The sequence below is a fragment of the Alosa sapidissima genome, chromosome 6 (genome assembly GCF_018492685.1).
Source record: "Alosa sapidissima isolate fAloSap1 chromosome 6, fAloSap1.pri, whole genome shotgun sequence".
Lineage (NCBI taxonomy): Eukaryota > Metazoa > Chordata > Actinopteri > Clupeiformes > Clupeidae > Alosa > Alosa sapidissima.
In genome coordinates, this window is record NC_055962.1 from 10,351,634 (window position 1) to 10,372,266 (window position 20,633).

At 42.9% G+C, this 20,633-nt stretch overlaps 1 protein-coding gene and 1 long non-coding RNA gene across 2 annotated transcripts in view; one reads left to right on the plus strand and one right to left on the minus strand.

Annotated features, from left to right (window-relative positions):
- opn8a (opsin 8, group member a) overlaps positions 1 to 18,868 on the minus strand; it is a 43,580-nt gene extending 24,712 nt beyond the window's left edge. The window contains exon 1 of the mRNA XM_042095869.1: positions 18,649 to 18,868. Within this exon, the coding sequence (XP_041951803.1) occupies positions 18,649 to 18,721 (73 nt within the window). The 5' untranslated portion in view covers positions 18,722 to 18,868. The remainder of the gene's footprint in view (positions 1 to 18,648) is intronic.
- Positions 9,250 to 15,948, plus strand: LOC121711107. The gene is made up of 7 exons (XR_006032243.1): positions 9,250 to 9,404; positions 12,478 to 12,726; positions 13,009 to 13,357; positions 13,563 to 13,836; positions 13,945 to 14,082; positions 14,379 to 14,591; positions 15,159 to 15,948. It is a non-coding gene; the product is annotated as an uncharacterized LOC121711107 (long non-coding RNA).
- Positions 18,869 to 20,633: the final 1,765 nt, after the last annotated feature.

Consider the following 20,633-nt stretch of genomic DNA (forward strand, 5'->3'; position numbering starts at 1 on the left):
TGTATGCCAAGCTCAAAAATGTCCCATAATGCTCCAAAATGGAGAAATCCAATATGTAAGGGGAGCGACATAGCGCCTCCAGTGTATAGATAGAGGGTGTGGCCTCATTCAGGGTTACATATGGGTATTTGTGTATGTAGGGGTAAGGGTAGGGGTGGGATATGTAACCCTGAATGAGGCCACACCCTCTATCTATACACTGAGGAGTCGCTATGTCGCTCCCCTCACATGATGCTCAGCAGTAACAGTTAAACTATAACATAATATCATAACAATTTGTTTAGGACCATGTAATACATCTGTAATAGTATGTAAAGATTGTTATGTGAGGATTATGTATAGGCTAACTGAATAATTAATACATTATAAGAAACTAAAAAAACGTTAGCTAGTTAGCCTTTGTGAATAGGAAGAACCTCACTAGAGCCTCCACTCTCCGGGATGTGGGCCCCCTCTTGACAAGATGTTGGCCGCAGCATTTAAGGCACATCAACTTCTCTGAGAGAGTTGAGCAGGGGGTGAGCCCAGAGCCACAGGTCTGTTGGCAGGCTGCAAAGACCTGGAGACCCCAAGCACCCCTGTCTGTTGTAGGCCGCAGTCACCGTGCTGTCGGTCCTCACCCATCACATGTTGGCCTCTTAGCCACGGTAGAAAGTGCCGGAGGGCGAGGAGAGCGGTCCTCAGCTCCAGGACATTCATGTGCTAGGATAGCCAAGGGTCCGTCCACAGACCATTGATGCCCTGACCATCGAGAACGGTGCCCCAGCCTACCGGGGATGCGTCTGTAAATACGACCCGGTGACGAATCACCAGTCCCATAGCACTTCCCCTCTCAGTGTTGGCGGGATCTCTCCACCAGTGTAGGGCCTGTGAAGCCTGCGGGACACAGTCACCTTGGCCTGGAAGGGCCCTTGGGGGCACAGGCCTAGGCTCAACAGGCACCTCTGGACTGGGAGCATGTGAGGGAGGGCAAGGGGGACTACCTGCACCATTGCCACCATAAGGCCCAAGAGGTGAAGGCAGAGTTTCCACTCCACCTGGGCGTGCAACGTGAAGCGACATGCGGCGAAAGACTGCTGTCTCGCCGGTGAGAGTCATGGATGCCCTCCTGGAGTCCAGGACCATGCCCAGGAAGGTAGTGACCTGGGAAGGCTGGAGCCTGCTTTTCTTGGGATCGGGGCGCAAGCCCAAGTCCTGAATGTGCTTCAATAGCAAGGCCACGTGTAGGCGGCATTGTACTTCTGAGGTTGCACAGATGAGCCAGTCGTCTAGATAGTTTAATATCCTGAGCCCCCGCTGCCTCATGGGTGCAAGAACTGGGGGCCAGAGAGATTCCAAATTGGAGGACTTCGAACTTTGAGGAACTCGAAGACTGACCCTCGAACGCAAACCTCAGGAACCGCCAATGCCCCGGCCAGATGGGTATCTGAAAATAAGCATCCTGCAGGTCGATGGTAGCAAACCAGTCCCCTGCATTGATGGCCTGCCGCACCCTCGGAACTGTGATGAACCTGCACCTTAGGGACCGGAGGTGCACGTTGAGACCCCTGAGGTCTAAAATAGGACGAAGGTCCCCTGTGCGCTTGGGTACAAGAAAATAACGGGAGAAGAACCCCGCTTGGGGGTTTGAACTCCTGACTTACCCTTATCACCCTCTTGTCCAGGAGGGTGGACAGCTCTGCACGTAAGGTCTGAACGTGCATGGTACTGCTCATCAAGGTAACCCACACGGGGTCTGGTCCTGAACTGCAGGCGGTACCCATGGCTCATGGTGGAGAGCACCCATGGATCCGCTCATAAGCCATGGATCCCAGCCAAGCCTTCCTGCATAGAGCTGAGGTTAGCCAGGCGGACTTGCATCGCTATGGGCCTATGCAGCTTACCCAGCAGAGCCTCCATAGTCCTGCCATTGGCACTGAGGCAGGAGGGACCACCAAAGAGGGAGTTGGGAGAGGAGAAGAGGGGCTCTAAAGCTGGATCCACTAGGAGGAGTGAGCCACAACCAATCAGCCTTTCGCCGTGCATGTTGGAAAGCACCTTAGCCTGGCCAGACCACCTACGAAAAGAAGTTGGGGAGGAAAACTGGCGACAGACCAAGTCACTAAAGTCTGGTAGCAGGGGAATGAGCACCGCCACTGGGCGCTCAGTCATGTCTGTGTGGAACCTAGACGCAGAGGCAGGGGGCTTCTCTGGAAGGGGAATATCAAAAGCCCTGGATGCCCTGCCAACGACCTCCTCAAACAGACGGGCCAGCTCGCCTCCCACCGGGCTGGCTGCACAGGGCTGTCCACAAGGAAGCTCCTCTCCCTCAGACGAGAGATCAGTCTCAACGTCCACAATGGCCTCCTCATCTTCCTCCTCCAGCTCACACGGACTGGTAGGAGGAGCAGGTTGGAGAACTGCAGGCCTTGTGCTAAGAGAAAACAGTGAGGCTGCTGAGGACTCCTCAAGCCCCCTGGCTACTCTTGCCATCTTTCTTGACGGCCCCTCGGAAACAGGAGAACCGGCACGTTTACCAGAGAAAAAACGACAACGGGCTTCCCTTGTGTGTGTAGGCATAATAAAACAATGGGGGGCGTCCCTTGCCAAGAAAGCATGTTGGTGGCCCAAACACAACACACACTTATCATGGCCATCAAAATGTGTATGATCAGTTAGTGCCACAGCTACTATCTCTCACCAATTCCAAAAGCTTGTAAGGAGATCACCTCCTGTGGTTGCTTCAAGGGATGTCTAAGCCTGTGCTGCAGTTGCAGGAAAAGTGGCATGTTATGCATGGAGTCATGCAGCTGCAGCAGCACCTGTCCGAACACTGCTGGGAGGAGAGAGGATGATTAGGATAGCCTAAGTGTGTAGCCTACCTCTTCATACCAAGAAGTTTAAAGAATTGAATAGAATAGAATTGATTAATTACTAAATAAATAGGAAAATATGCATTATTAAATAAATAGTTAAAATACAGATAAATAGATAAATACAGGTAAATAATATAAATAGATAGTTAAAATATGGTAATCAACTTTGTTTCTAAACATGTTTCAAGTAAATTCTTCAGAAAGCCATCAACCTGTTTTATGGTCCTCTTTTTTCATGAATTATTCATTATCCGAGACAACAATTTTAACCATGTAAATTAATTTCAAGCATTTTCTCTAGTCTTGATCTTAAATCTGAGCATGACATTGAATTCCCTATATGTGAAAACCTATAAAAGCACATTACATTCAGGTTTTTACCTTGTACAGTCCAAAATATAAGTGATTAATTAGATTTTGACCTGGCGGCGGCGGCGGCCATATTGGATTTCTCCATTTTGGGGCATTATGGGACATTTTTGAGCCTGGATATGATTTGCCTTCAGGGTTAATTTCTTTTAAAAATTCACCTAGACTATATAGCCTACTTGTGCTTCATTCATCCACACATCCAGCTCCTAACGTTTTGACAAGCATTTCTACCAATTTACCTTGTTCCTGTAGCTTTGCTGTCGCCATCCTTTCTGTTTTTGTTGTTTGCAAAAAAATATATATAGTATATATTGGTAACCAGCAACAAGTGCAATTTGTTAATCGCTGTCATTCTCTCATGCGCAAACAAAAATGTGTTACGTTCCAAGTAGCAGTGCGTAATTCTGCTTCATAAAGTTGAACAAATACATTTGGTTATTTCATATAAATAGCCAGTTTATGGTCTACAGTGTAGAGTTGGTAAGTTATGGTAGGCCAACTTGGAGTGAATATACAAACAGGGGAAATTCTTTGTCTACTCGTAGCTGAGTAGCCGTATAGGCAGGTGCGCACGTTGACATACGGCCGAATCGTGCTCTCATGACAACCACGCCGTTAACTTAAATAGGTTGACATCACTCTAAGTTCGCATTCAAGCAAGCAAAACGATGATTTGAAGACATCTGTTTCGCTGGAAGGGCAAGGGGGTAACAACAGGACAACACAGAATATGGGATATTCTACGGGAAAATATTAAAACGGCAAGACAGCGGGGAAAAGTTAAAATACGTGATAAACCCGGACAAAGTTGCCATGTTAGGTATGTTTTGGTCCCTGTGATTATTTGTGAAATTGTGCAAACAGCCTTTTCAAGTCATTTGAGAAGGAAGGAGTGGTAGCATGCCAGCTCCCAAATTGACGCTCGTCGGAGAAATGGAGTTTTGGACGTCAGCTTCGGCAGCTTTACAATGACTGAGGAAGCCTAGAGACGAGTCCATGTCTTGAATTTGTTATTACCCAGTGTCCTTTGTTGAATGGTCTCAATGTTTTATTGTTTTATTTCATGTGAATACTATTTACTAGATAAGTAACTTATTTCAAGTAGGCTAATGCAGTTATGCAGGAAGTGTGCATTTAGTTTCCATGCTTATTGTGTTTCCACAACAATGTTAGTGAGTAAATCTACTGAAATGGCCACCATCTTGGTGGAGTGTGATGTGTAAGATCAGAAAGCAGAGGTTGAGTTTGTAACGTTAGCCAAGGTCAGAGTGTTTTCATAGCGTTAAAGAGCACGGGCGGAAGATACCGACAATTGGCTGGGGAGGGTCATGTCTGTTTTTTAAATGTGTAGCAGGCAAGGGAGGGTCATGCAACTTTTGCCTGAAGCACCCAAAATCCCTCCGGTGGGCCCATTTATAAATAACGAACAGTCCCTTACAGTTCTCACTTCATAGTATGTAAGCTACTGTGGTGGATCTTGTCAGATTGAGGCTACAGTAAATCTGTTTCACAGACCTTCCATGTTCATGTCCAGACAGACGCAGTATGCAGTCCTGGGGAACCATTCCCCAACAGCTGGGCCTAAGCAGGGGTAGGAGTGCACAGGGATAATGGAAGACGACAGGGCCATACAGTATGCAGCAGGGCTCTACAGTGCGCCCATTTCACTCGCACATGCAAGTAAAAATGATGGCGTGCGAGTGCAAAAAAATATTTAGGCGCACTGGTGCGAATGACTTCTAACCATGTCAATGTTTGTCTACAAAATACACCGCAACATCAAGAAACATTACTGGTGCACACCATTGAATCACGTCGCGAATTCAGCATAAAAACTACACCTCCCATCAACGTTAGCAGTTTCGCGTTGTGACTCGCTAGTAGTCACTTCTATCAAATCCAAGAGCGCGCAGAAAAAGCGGAAAGTTAGACTAGCCAGCCAAGATGCAAAGATTGAAGAAATTAGTTCTTCTATCCAATGAATTCATCGGATATAGGAGGAACAGGATGAGATTCTGAGAATGCAGTGAGAGAAGGAAAGGTAACCTAACATGCCTTTTAGCCCAGTTGACGTATTGGCTGCAATATGCAAAATATAGCTGTAGCGAACAGGCACAAAAGTAGCTTCCCGTAATACTCCCATTTTATTCAAAGGTAGAACGCTACTGACAACTCCAGGCCTCCACGCATGCTTGTTTGTTTACACCGAATACAAGCTGAAGTGCAAAACGAAAGTAGGCCTAACGTTTGCCTACTGCCCCCATCAATGCAGATATTTCAAATAAAAAGTAAAAGTATAACAAATATATATATCCTTGATTAGCCTACAGTATGTTGGGTTTTGTGGAAGAGAAAATGGACTGTTTTAGTAGTAGTAGTAGGCAGTATGCAGTCAGATAGGTCACCATGGGCATATTTGGATTAGCTACAGATGGATTCACAAATAAATAAATTAGCCTACATTTGGCAGGATACTTGATATACAGGCTAAATGCAAATATGACAATGTATTATACTATTTTACATTAACAAAATGTAGGAATTCTTAATATTCGCAAGAATTCACTGCACTGGCATGTTTAAGTGTTAGCTGCAGTGTAATGTTAGATTATGTTTAAGTTAAGTACAGAACTGACTGTACGCCCAAATTTTTGTCTGTGCTCCTAAATTTTTTAACTTGGGCGCACAAGTGCTCCTGGAAAAAAATGTTAGTGTAGAGCCCTGAATGCATGATCAGGCTGTTGGTCTTCACACGCTGCAGCAACACTTTCCCTGATGCTGCGACACCTAGTGCGTCAGCGAGACGCTCTGCCTTTGGTGAAGCTGGCTGGCCGGCTGGGTCAGAGATGTGTCTTGCCATTGACGGTGACTCTGTATGACGCGCCTGTAGCTTGCATTATTGTTTGCCTCTGCGTGGATGCATGAGCTGTGGTGGCGGCTTTGCAGCTGGAGGATATGGAACCTAGGGCTGTGAAAATTGGATCTTCATCCCCCACCCTCCCCCATGTGTTGGAGATTTAGAGGCAGATTTAATAGTACTGTATGTGTGGACGCAGTGAAAGCAATGGGGTTTTGAAGCCTCCACAATCCAGAATCACAATCCACAAACATGCATACATACACACACACACATATTCATATACATAAAAAAATAATTGTCATACTACAGTATACGAAGAGCTATGCTCAGCCATGTCACCAATGGGTACTGATTTACAATTTCTTTTAACACGTCACACATATTTGCACAATGTCATATTACTCACATCGAGAACTGATATGGGAGAGGAGTGAGGTTGTGAGGTCACACCCTAAGACGAGGAAGAATGGTCTGGGTGGCCGGTCAAATTTGGGATAAACAGCGAAGAAAGAATCATATATTTCTATTACTCTCTCTCTCTCTCTCACACACACACACACAAAAAAACACACACACACACACACAGATTCACACACCGAGAGAGGCTTAACGCTCCTTATTAACATTTCTATATTTTCTCCAATGCTCACACCACATACAGTACCAAGGTTCCCCTCAAACAGAGCAAGTACTTACATAAAATACAACCCCTATTACACTTAATGGTGCGATTTCAAGCCCACAACATTTGTTGTCACCTTAAGCAATCATCTCCTCATGACCGCTAGCTGCCCATTCCGTGAGTACCCTGTAAAAAGAAAAAACCCGGTCTCTGTAAGCAGCGCAGGCTCTGAAAACTAGAAACAAACAAACGCAGCCTGTCCCCCAAACAAAAATGAAATCATGTGTGGAGTTTCTCTGGGAATACTGAAGGGAGGGCTAAGCTACCTCTAAAATATAATGTACAATAAGCATCCTCTAATAAATGTAAATATAAACGTAAACATAAACAAACATGACTTCCTGTGAAATCCCTGACTGCACCTTTAAAAAACAAATCTCACCGCCCCACTGCTCACACAACAACCCGTCGACCCAGCCCTCAAGCAATAGAAAGCTCCATTAATCAATCATTAAGCATATTCAATTTTCATGCCACCATTTCCTTGAAAACGCCCACATAGTGTTTTGAACGCACTGTCAATATCACATGAGACACATTCTTCCTCTTTAACTTTAGATGTGGTCTGTAATGTTTCAGTTCAAAAGCCTGCTCTTCCATATGCCTCAAACAAGCATGCAGGTACAATCTGAGAATTGGAGCTAAGCCTGTCATCAGTTCATCATCCACAGCTCCACCTATTTGAATGTATTAACTTATTCTATATTTCATTCCAGTATTAAAAAAAAGGGTTGAAAACCCCTTGTCAACCTTCCACTAAAGAATGTTTCTTGAAAAGGCTCTCAGCAGTCACAATCTGAGCGCACCTCCACCTCCTTGTTATTCTTATGTAATCAGCCCTCTTAACTGTTCCCTCTAATTTTTTATTTTTTATAATGGTTGGACAATGTTTTTTTATAATGGTTGGACAATAGGAAGCTACATTAATCAATCATTAAGCATATTCAATTTTCATGCCACCATTCCCTTGAAAACGGACACATAGTGTTTTGAACGCACTGTCAATATCACAAGAGACACATTCTTCCTTTTCAACTTTAGATGTGGTCTGTAATGTTTCAGTTCAAAAGCCTGCTCTTCCATATGCCTCAAACAAGCATGCAGGTACAATCTGAGAATTGGAGCTAAGCCTGTCATCACCACAGCTCCACCTATTTTCTTTCCTAACGATCTAAGCCTCATAAGCAGGCCGTCAAAAAAACGCGTCTCTGTAGGCAGCCTAGGCTCCGAGATCTGTACACAAAAACAATTGCTGCCAACAAGTGTTGGCATCCACTCAAAGGCAAAATAAAGTGTTCCAACCAATAACCGACGAGATGCGCGTTTAGGAGAGTTTCAATTGCACGGGAGGGAGTAGCGAGCTAGCTCTCTGTTTTGTTCGAACATCAACAGAAGTGAAGTTCAGCCGTATAATCGCTGATACAACCTTTAAGCACCATCTGAAGTAGCCTAAACATTACCATTTTGTTCATGTTTAGCACATGGTCTGCGTAGAACTTGGTAATGGCATCAAGGATGTTTTCTGCAGGGCATCCTGAAAGCTGAATGATTCCAGCAAAAACTGTCTTAACTGAAATCAGTTTGCTTCCGAAACCATATATGCCATATGATCGTGTATCCTGAACTGATAACATGGACATGTTGGTGTTAATTGCTAGCATCACATTGTCGATTAATAATTTTATTTGTTTAGGGTCGGATCGTGCTCTCAGAATTCGTCTCTCTCGGGATTCATTCGTTACGGGGAGAATTAGATCGATAGTGTTCCCATGTCTAAGTCTTAAGGCTCTTACAGAGTCAACGCATCGCTACGCATACGTGCCCGCAAGGCTACGCATCGCTACGCTTTGGCCGCCATTATGCGTCGATGTGTAGCAAAATTGAATACAATGGCCAGTGAATTATGCAAGCTTATCTTTCTTTTATGGTCTATGGAGCTCCGCATTGTAGGTTACATGCTATTCATTGTGTATAACATGATTGTCACTTGGAGGAGACTTCAGACTTGTAGATAACTTACGTCTACATCGCCTTTGATGCTCAGATTTTTAACCCCTGAAAAAAAAAATCGTTTGTGCGGTCTGAAAAATGTGCGCGGTCTGAAAAATCTATTGCGCGGCCACTTCGACTGGCCTGCGCGGCCGCGTGCATGCAGCTTAGAGGGAACATTGCTCTTAACCCTCATTAGCGTTCATAGCACATGTCAAAGCAGATCTCTGGTTGATTACAGTAACAAACCAAGACCTAGTGGAGATCTTCTAGACATGCAAACTCCTCACCTTTCGGCGAAATTCGCCGTTTTGAATAGGAAATGGGTGACTTACGTGATTCGTGCAGATCCGCACAGAAAATATTTGGGGGGGGAGTCCACTATCAACTATCAAACCCACTCACTGTCACACGCAGACGAGTGCATCTTGACTCAACATGAACGCATACGTGAATATTACATGATTGGAAGCCAACGCATCTCTGATTCTAGAATACTCGCGGTAATAACTGCTACATCGCGTGGCGCCAATAAATGAACTGACCAGCAGCGCGCGAGAAGCGCTGTAGAAGCCCACATAGCTGTTCTGCCTTGGATAGAAGAGAACTTCAAGAGCGAGAATCAACGTGGGAAAGCAAATTTGAGGTAAGATATAAAAAACGACTGCTGACTTGTATCAAACAGGAAAACACAGTCTTGAAGAAAAGTGAACTAGCCGTAGCACTACTTTACTATGTATGCCAGTGTCTTAAGTTAGCTAGGTTCTACTGAATGCTAGCGGCTAGGGCACCTTGCATATACATAAGATGGAGTTCATCTAATCAACGAGCTATTCTGTGGGGACTCTGCGGATGAATGGACATTTGTAGATGAAATAGCTTTTAAATTTCATGATTTAAATTGATACAAAATAAACAAATAATGTCATATATGTTCAAATCTTCACACCTATGGCTACTGAAATGTAAGGTTCATTTAGCAAATGTTATTTTGAGGTATTAAAAAACATCATTGTTTTAAGAATTTTCAAACGAAATGGTTGGTAATTAGCACGTTTACGATATGACATTATGTGACCCTGCAAGGCGAAACCAGACGTTTTGTGCACGGTGCTAGTTCGAGAAAATCCATGGTATACAGTGTCGACGGTATACAGTCTACTCTACACTTTCATATTGTGAACAAATTTCACGGATAAACATACTTTTTCACTGTTAAACCTTACTTTATTTAGGTGAAGATTCAACACATTAGCAGTCATTCCCTTTGTCCACGCCGCTATAAGGTTTTACGGTAGAGCTACAGTTTACTCATTACATTACATTACATTACATTACATTACATTTGGCTGACGCTTTTTAACCAAAGCGACTAACAACATGGTAAACAGTAAGTTTTTAGAACAATTCTCACAATTTTAGGACAGTTTAAAAAAAAACATTAGAGTACAGTAAGAATAAGTGCGTCGGTGAGTGCTGTTTTTAACAGTTACTTGTCAGTTTAAAACGGCTGGTGAGTGCTAGGATCAGTAAGACTTGTTGTAAGTGTTGCTATGAGAGTAGATGTTCTCTAAAGAGCTGGGTCTTCAGGAGTTTTTTGAAAGTGGAAAAGGATGTCCCTGCCCTTGTAGGAACTGGCAGTGAGTTCCACCAACGAGGAACAACAGATGAGAAAAGTTTGGATTGGCTTGAGCGTACCGGTGGTAGAGCTAGACGTCGTTCGTCAGAGGAGCGCAGCGGTCTGGAGGTAGTGTAAGTCTGTATGAGGGCATTCAAGTAGGTGGGAGCAGAACCGGAGACTACTTTGTAGGCAAGCGTTAGAGACTTGAATTTGATGCGGGCCGCCATAGGTAGCCAGTGTAGCTGGATGAGCAGCGGGGTAACATGTGCCCTTTTGGGTTGGTTGTAGACCAGGCGCGCCGCCGCGTTCTGGATCATCTGAAGTGGTTTCACTGCGCAGGCTGGGAGACCTGTCAGGAGGGCATTGCAGTAGTCGAGTCGTGAGATGACTATTGCCTGAACCAGAAGTTGGGTAGCATCTTGAGTCAAGTAAGTCCTGATTTTCCGTATGTTGTAGAGTGCAAAACGGCATGACCGGGCGACTGAGGCAACATGATCTGAGAAGTTTAGTTGGTTGTCAAGAACAACTCCTAGATTTCTTGCAGTCCTGGTCGGTGAAACAGACAGGGAGTCAAATTTGATGTTGATGTCGTGGTGTATGGTAGGTTTAGCTGGGATGACCAGCAGTTCAGTCTTTGAGAGGTTCAGCTGGAGGTGGTGTGCCTTCATCCATGTAGCTATGTCTGAAAGGCAATCCGAGATCCGTGCTGAAACCAGGGGGTCGTCAGGTGGAAAGGACAGATAGAGCTGTGTGTCGTCTGCATAGCAGTGGTATGAGAAGCCGTGCGAACGGATAATCTGTCCCAAGGAGGTGGTGTAGATAGCAAAGAGGAGGGGGCCCAGCACTGAGCCCTGGGGGACCCCTGTGGTGAGATGGTGAGGTGATGGTCATTAGGCTACTCATTACTCGTTACTCAATGTGTCAGCTCTCTATCATTCTTGGCAGATGATGTAACCGAACCGCAGAGCGGTACAAAATATGACCGCCGCCCAGTCCAGCACATTTTTTCCACAAAAAGAAATCACGCTGAAAGGCCTATTTGATTCTGTCTCACTAAATTGCATTATCCACACTCAATTCTCACTGGTATCTGCTAGACAACAAGTACCAAAACATGATTAGTTCATAGATTTCACATGTAAAATTCATTTTATACAACCGCACCTCCATCTTGCCTGTTCATAATTCTGATAAAATTCTTGATTGTTTGTGTTATGTTTATGTTATGTGTGTGGGTGTGTGTGTGTGTACGTGCTTGTGTGTGTGCCTGCGTATGTGCCTGTGCATGCAAGCGTACATATGTCTACTGTGTGAGTATGTGTCATACGTATGATTACTGTGAATGTATGTGTGTGTATCTGAAATGGGTTAACATGACCCCTGGAGGCAAACATATGGAAAAAAATGGTCATCCTAGGCCCTACAGTTCTCAACATATTCACAGAGAACTGTGTCTGCCCTACCCTCCTTTCGGGGGGTCCAGTCCAGCGGGGGGGCTACAGATCAAAACGAAAAATGACGGTTCCATGCTATCCATGTGGGGGTACATGTCCACCAAGTTTTGTGTACCCCGGTCTTTCAGTGTCCGGGGAATCCTTGTTGGTGTACGTCACTAAATGTACACATAAATTATTTTATTGTAAGGCCCCCCATGAACGAAAGTACACACAACTTGGCATGCATTCAGAGGGTGTCATAATGATCCTACACTTTCAATTTCCTGCAGTTTTGACCTTGTCAGCCAGAGATATTGTGATGAAAACACCTAATTTTTTGCTTTTTAATTTTTAACTAGGTGGCGCTATACATGAAATAAGTGGTAATGGGATGGGTTGACATGCCCCCTTAAGACCAACATACATAAAAAAGGTGGACCTCCTAGGCCCTACGGTTCTCGAGATATTCACAGAAAACTGTCTCCGGCCACCTACAGGCCAGTTGGTGTATAGTAACATTGGTGTATAGTAACGAAAAAAATAAAAATAAATAAATAAATAAAAAATCTGACTAAACCTATATGACCACCGCTTTGCTGCGTGGCGGTCATAATAACACTACACGTTTTTAATTAATATTGTTGAATTTTTATATGATCTAGGCCATGGTTCTTGGCGTGCTGGCAGAAAATTCTCTGCCATTTTCTGTTGCACCGGTAATTGTGGAGCTCGCTCAAACACTGGCTCTGGACAAAGTGGCCCTGCAGGGGATTAAGCTGTCTCGGACAGCAGCATCGTATAAGATGGTATATGGCCTAGGGAAGACCTTCTCCGATAGGATTTTCGCCAACATGAGGAGATTTCTCTTTTCCCTAAATGTGGATGAAAGCACTTCGAACAACAACAAGAAGGTTGGTCTAATTTCACTACACATTGCATTACAATCTTGCATTATATTGCACCTTACAAACATACTCAAACCTAACTGAATCGCAGGGTCTGTCCATGCCCTGTCACTCATTGTCAATTGCCTCAGCACATTGTGGACCTTGTCTTTATCTTTATTCACTTCATTGATCATGTGGATCTCTCTTTATGACAATTCTATCTATCTATCCATCCATCTATCTATCTATCTATCTATCTACCTATGGCTGCTTTCTTAACTATTTTTTCCAATATTTGAATTTAAGGTGCTGTCCATGCTTGTCTGCTACCACCATCACGACTTTGGGAAGGTGATGGTTGAACATCTTGGGTCCCTGGAGATGCTGAAGACCAATGCTGCTACTTTGGAGAGGGTGATTTGTCAGTTTTTTGAAGAAAACAACATCCCATGGAGAAACCTGGTCAGATGTTTACTTGATTCGTGTGCCGTCATGAGGGGGAGTAAGACTGGCCTGGAGACGAGACTCCATAAACACTGTCCCGGACTCCTTGATATAGACGGAGACTTTTGTCACCATGTCCACAATGCAGCTAAGAAGTCTCGAACAGCTCTTCAGTGATCTGCAGACAGACCATCAATGGAGTCCAGATCAGGTATGAAATGAAACTTTAGAGAACTGCCATGTATGACTAGTCTGGTTGGTTGTTGGTAGACGTAGTAACTCACTAAATAACTACTTATTAAATAGATACTAGTAAAAAGGGACTAGAAAGGGGCAAAAAGTTTAACAGTGTAAAAAATGAGCAAACAGGGATAATGGTAGAGGGTACATAATGTTACATACTCTCTATTGGTCAGGTGATGTATCTCAAGGAGGTATGTGCCATACTTGGCATTCCTGCATCCAACCCTCAGAGAGGGTTTGTGAAACATCGATGGCTCTCTGCATATGATGCTAGTATGGAAACACAGTCAATGCTGCCAGCGTACAAGGTACTTTATTTTGGATTCTTGAGCAAAGAGGATCAGGAATTATACAACAAACCTCTGGAAAGGCTTTTCGCAGAGTGCAGTGTCAGTCAGACATTTAAGGCCAGAATCAAGTTTATACATGGGGACCTCAGAAAGAAAGGTGATGATGAACACTCATTCTACAGTATGAATATTTCAGTCATTACAGCCATCAGTTATTAGTATTAACTACTAAATACTGCTATATTTTCTGCTTATGTTTTCACAGGCATGACACAGCAAGGCAGAGACCGAAAGAGGAGAGTCACGCAGAAGATCTGGCTTCAGGAGAGAGAGACGCGGCTACAGCTTAGTGCCTATTATGGGCATACTGGCCATTTTGAAGGAGTATGTCATGGTTTTTCAGGTGGGTGTTTTCTTATTAGACTGGCATCCTAGCAACATTTCTCATTTAGCAATGTTCTATCTGTTTACGGGCAATTTTCACTAGCAACAACATTCAATGCGTTTTGTTATTGACATGTTATTGTTATTTGTTATTGAAATGTTATTCTGTGTTGTCATTTTGCTTCCTAGCAACGGAATGGCGTGTGTCCCCTTTCCCGTGTATTGACTCTATTATTACTATGTATACCTTGCAACTGTTAATTGTACTTGTATTCAACAGCATGTGTTCTTTTTTGTCATTTTTTCTGTACATAGGGTAGCCAGACATTAGTCCACAAGCTGCACGACAGACAGCTTGAGCTGTTCCTGACTTTCCTGGGCTGTTTTGTCAAGGCAGAGCACTTCACGCAGCTCTCTCCCAGGGCTCTTGCAGAGTTGGAGATACAGGAAGCAATGATTTTGTCCCTCAGGCAGTTGTTCGTGGGACAAGACACGGACACTTTCAGATCTCAAAACCCAACTCAGGCAGTAAGTACTTTGCTACACAAAATGTATTACCTTTCCCTCCCTGACCATAGACACACAAAAAACAAGAAACATAGATAGACATAGTCATAGCTTCCCCACAGTCATACGCCCAAATCCCTCCCCACCCATACACACACACACACACACACACACTACTCCAACCATCTAAAAGAGCCAATATTGCACATGATAGTAAATATAGTCCGCCTACCATTATGTCCAGCTGCAAGAAACAAGCTCATTTTATCTTGCACTCTAGACAATATTGCACATAGTAATCAATAAAGAGACCAATGCTTCATATTGCACACTGCCCTATTCTAAGCACAACACAATCAGTAAATACACGAAAAATTGTCATTGCACACAGCCATATTCTCAATAACTTAATTTAATAAATTATATTGCACCTTGCCCTATACTGAATCATTTAATAATTTATATTGCACCTTGCACCACCCCCCCCCCCCCCCCCCACACACACACACACATCTCCATAATATCTATACTATGACTTAAGTGGGAAACCTGTGCATTAATTTTCCAATACTGTTTACTCTGTTTCAGCTACTGAAGTCATTCTTGCAGAAGCTTAAGAATGCATATACAACAACTGCCTCTTATCTTCAAAAGAAACTTCCCTTGGCCAGCCCAACCCTGATAGCCCTGTCTGCGTTGGACCCATCTCTGAGAGGCCACTCGCAGGCAGCCGTACAACTCAAGACATTGAGTCGATTGTTGAGTCACTTGGTACCTACAGAAAATATCCACCTTGAGATAGTACGGTACAATGTTGATGTCTCCCTCCCCAGATTTGGTGACCGAGATTGTGTGGTGGAGTGGTGGGGGCATGTGTTTCAGAGGAGAGACAAATATCCTGCACTCATCAGTCTTGTTAAATGTGGCCTCTCCATTTTCCATGGTCCGAGAGTAGAGTCCTCTTTCAGTATTATGAATGACATCATTGACCATAGAAGCGGAAACATGAAAACATCTACTTTTAACTCCATTCAGACAGTCAAATATAGCCTTCTTGTGCAAAAATATCATCTTAGCAGGAACAACAGATAAAAGACAGAGGCAGCAGAGCCTGCTTGAAAAGAGGCAGCTGACTACCTCACCTGGCACTGCTCTGGACAGAAAAAAACAGACAGTTGAGGAAGAGAAGAGGGCCAGGCTTAAGCATACTTTCAAGCAGCGCAAACAGGCCATGCACACTTTGGTGCAAGCCAAAAAAAAAAAGTAATTGAGTCCAGGACAAGAGCCCAGGAAAGGAGCACACTGGAAATGTTTTACATTTATTTTTTATACCATAAGGGACTTTTGAATTTACTTTTATACCATAAGGGACTTTTCTACATTTATTATTTGAACAATCCAACTGAACTGCTCTTACATTGCCATTGTTGACTACTGTGAGATGATTGATGTGATAGTGTTTATTTGCCATTTTTACATTTATACAGTATTGCCTTGCATACACTACATCCATACACAACATTTTACTAATTCACTAACTGATTCAATGCCACTATTCTCCTTCAGTGTGAATTCCCATTTTTATTGAGATATGTTGTTGAGGTATGCCACAATACAAGCATTTTCTGTAAATGAATCATTTTGTAGTCTTTGTAAATGTGTGGTTTTGAGTATTTTTCTACTCTTAAGTTAACTATGCACCGGTCTCAATGTCAGTCGCGTTTGTTTTGTGACGTAACGGCCATTTCCCTTCTCGCACGCTCTTCTCACCTTTTTCACCCCTGACCAGTTTGCATGTCTGTCTTCACTTCACAGTATAGGAGCTATTTACAAACAGTAATTAAATCATGAATCTTTATTGTCTCTCTCTCTCTCTCTCTCACACACACACACACATACACACATGCACACGCACACACACACATGTACACACACACAGACACACACACACACACACACACACACTCTCTCTCTCTCTCAGGAACTGATTCTTGTAAGAAGTCCTTGAAAATAAATTAAGCAAATATAATGAGAGCAAGTCAATTAATTTCAGGGCAGGAAACAGCCTTCCACTATGCACTTGCCATCATACGCAAGTTGATGTATATGAAGAAATAACTAATTTCCATGGTTTTTTGGGGACGCACGTAATAATTCTCTCCTGGGAAAACAGCATGGCTAAAATGAATTAAGCAATATGACACGATTTGGAATGAGGTTGGTAAAGGCGATTGCCATGGGTGTAATTCGGCCATGCCGTTACCACGAGTGAAAAATAACCCAAGATGAAGGAGCTAACTCATTTCTGAGTAACACACACACACACACACACACACACACACACACACACACACACACACACATACACAACCATAACGGTGGATGACGCTTTGTTATATTTGCAGGTTTGATATTCTGGTCTTTTTTCACCAAATCATTAGAAATAATATGATAACAGCTCTTACTGTAAAGCAGCAACTTTCATCCATTCATGACATCAATAAGCATTATATTATCATTAGCATTTACAGTTTAAAGTAAAGTCATATAACCCAAATAAAAAAAAATAAAAAGACGATATAAATAATAACTTAAATAGAATTTAACAGAATAATAACCATATATACAGACCACAACTCTGAAAGGAATCAGGTAATCAGATGAGTCAGACGCTTTTTTTAAGATTCCAAAACTATCGCTAGAATGAAGAGCATAGGTAAATCATTGCACCAACAAGGAATCACAGAAGAAAATAGTTTTACGTAAATGTGCAGTCAGGGATTACGCAGGAAGTCGTGTTTGTTTGTGTTTATGTTTATATGTTTATATTTAAAATTATTAGCTGATGCTTTTTTTGCAGAAAAAGTACATTATATTTTAACCAAGTCAAGTCAAGTTTATTTATATAGCACATTTCATACACAGAGGTCATTCAATGTGCTTTACATAAACAAAACCAAACAATAATAACAAATAAAAGCATAGAATGGCAATATAGTCAAAGAATAGTTAAAAGGTAAAGATCATAATAAAAAGAAAACATAAAACATAAGGTAAAATCATTTAAAAATAAAGAATAATTAGTAAGCAAAAGCAAAGGCAAAAGTAGTAAAAAAAGTAATAAAAGACAAGGTAGAATAAATATCAAGGCAGATTCCAAGGACCAAGGACCAAACGAAAACACGCCAGCGAGGTAGCTTATCCTTCAGTATTTCCAAAGAGTGTAATCACAGAAGCTAGCAGCTAGCGGTCGTGAGGAGTTGATTGCTGAATGTGACAAAAAAATATTATGGGCTTGAAATTGCGTAAAATCCCTGACTGCACCTTTAACTGTGTCCTCTTAGTGGTGACGGAAGGCTGACATGGCAGGCGCTCATCAGAGGACCGTAGAGGATGAAAGGGTATGTAGAGCTGGATCATAGAATTAAGATGGCAAGGAGCAGTAAAACATCCAGTGAATGTGAATAGGACAAAATGTAGGGATTTGAATTTAATTCAGGCTGTTACAGGAAGCCAATGAAGAGTAAGGAGTTGCATGTGTCTTCTTTGCGTCATCTGTAATGGTTTCACTACACAAGCAGGTGAGCCAGCTAACATAAAAATGATAAATGAAATAACGATTGCATAAAATAAAACTGGACAAACTTGGGTGTTCTATGTATATAATGAAAGCATATTTCCTTTAAAAAGGTGACAACTGTGGTTTTATTATCTTATTATGTTATAATGTTTTGATGTTTTACATTTTGATGATTCTGTGTCCAACTGAAAAAAAAGTTTTTAAAGATTGAGAAGAATCTAATCTCATCTAAATATATACATACAGCGCAACAACAAATCAAAACAAAACATTTGTTTTAAAAAGTATATAACAGATAGGACAAATCATTAAAAATGTTCCCGAACAAATATCAACACAGCCCTCCACAGTCCACAATCCTTGAATTTCCCCTGGGGATCAATAAAGTATCTATCTATCTATCTATCTATCTATTTATCTATCAATCAAAGAAAAGAAAAATAATAAGAATAAATATCAAATGAAGAATGAAGAAATTGAATGAAAAGATCCACTCACCTATAATCACCAGGTAAATGCCTGCTGCATAATCAACAGCTGGGGACAGTTTTGAGGTGTACTTGTCGTCCATTCTTGCCTCTGAGCGTTGCCTCCTTTCACATAATAAAATAATTTCCACTTTCAAAAGCACCCTTCCAGCCAGGAATCATCCTCTTTCTTTCCCCAAACACCCCTGACGAAAGGCTCCAGACTATGCATGTTTACTCAGTTGCCTCTGTTGCTGTCCATGCCGATGGAGGGAGAGAGAAGAGAGTGAGAAAAAAGAGTGAGAGAAGAGAGAGTGAGAGAGGTCTGTCTGTCTTTGTCTTGGAGTGCTGGTGTCTACCTCTGGAGGCGCGGACGGAGCTGCTTAGCGGAGGGCTGCGCAGGAATCCCTGCTCACATCGTCTGAAGGCGCCAGAGTCAGTCCTCCTCAGTGAAATGATGCAGCTACACCCAGAGCAGTGGGGGGTGTAAACAGAGAGATGAGATGGAGCGAGAGAGAGACAGAGAGAGGGAGAGAGAGAGAGAGCACAATGAAGGGGGAGAGAGAGAAAATAGGGTGAGACAGAAAGAGAGAAATAATGATAACAGAGTGAGAGAGAGTGCAATGAGGGTGTGTGTGTGGGGGGGGGGATCACAAAAGGAGATATAGATAGAGAGAAAATGGAAACGGAAAAGAGATGAGAAAGCAGACAAGAGAGGTACAGTACAGTCACAGTGCGTAATAGTGGACCGAGGTAGATAAAGATGAGGAGTATGTGTGTGTGTCTGTGTGTGTGTGAGAGAGAGAGAGAGAAAGAAATAGAGAGAACGAAAGTAAGAGAGAGAAAATCCGAGGGCAAGAGAGTAGTGGCAGCCAGCGGTGGTGTTGGTGGTGTGGGATAAATTTTATATGTCTCTCAGTGAATGTTTAGTATACCTTACATACATGTAGTGAAATCTAATTGCCATCACCCTACTCTGACCCTTGTGTCTTTTGCAACTCCTAGGTTAGAATGTTTAGTTAACTTAACCCTTGTGTCAGCGTATTTGGGTAACCCCAGGATGCGGGGTCATGAACATTTCTTATCTTTGTCAAAACACCAGATGGTTAAGTGGGGTTGTAAACATTTCATATCTCTGTTAAAATACTAGAAGGTTAAGTGATTAATGGAGGGCGACAACTTGTGATTTTCCATGGGTGTGGGGTAAGGTATAAGAGTTGGCTTCACCCACAGATGTGTGGGCTTGTTACTTTGACATTTCATGTGGGTAACATGCTCCCGGCGTCGTGAATAAAGCTGCAGTCTCACACCAGTTGTCTTGGATTAATTTTGACCACAGTGGTGTTTAGTGGTTGGTGCTAGTGCTGGTGTGGCCACAGGGTTTCTCCTCTGGCTGAGAGCATGGCTGCTTAACACCTTGTGGCAGTCGTGCAGTCTGACCTGCATTAGCCAGTCGGGTTTGAGTGCACCAAGGACCCAGAGCTTGTCGCCCCGGCGCGAGCTCATCCTTGAGGAACCCTCGTGTCTGCTACTGCACGTTAACATCCGCCCAGGGACCTCATCCGTGAAACTGGAAGTCACTCTCTGAAGAAACACTTTGAATTTTTCATCAAGTCTGCCACAGTCGCCATCATCTCTCTCTTCTGTTTTTTTTTTTTATTCTTTCACTAGCTGTTATGTAAAAGGCAGGCAACTGATCTGGATGTGGGGAGTGGGCGGATATTGCCTGGCTGTACTGCCCATATTGGGCAACAGGAAACTTTAATGAGCTCATAAGGCTTCTCCATTAACTAAGCTGTTCCTATTGCATGAGAGGAAATGGGTTGATTGGGGTCATGCAGTAAAGAGGAATAGGGATGATGAATAAAAAAAACAGCTTTTTTATCATTTCTGATTTTTAATATTGTGTATTGAACCTTTGGATCTAATGCAGGAGGGGACATGAGGTGTAGCCTATAAGAGTGTAAATAAATACTCATTTTTCATCGCACACTGAAAACTGTAGCTACTGTACAT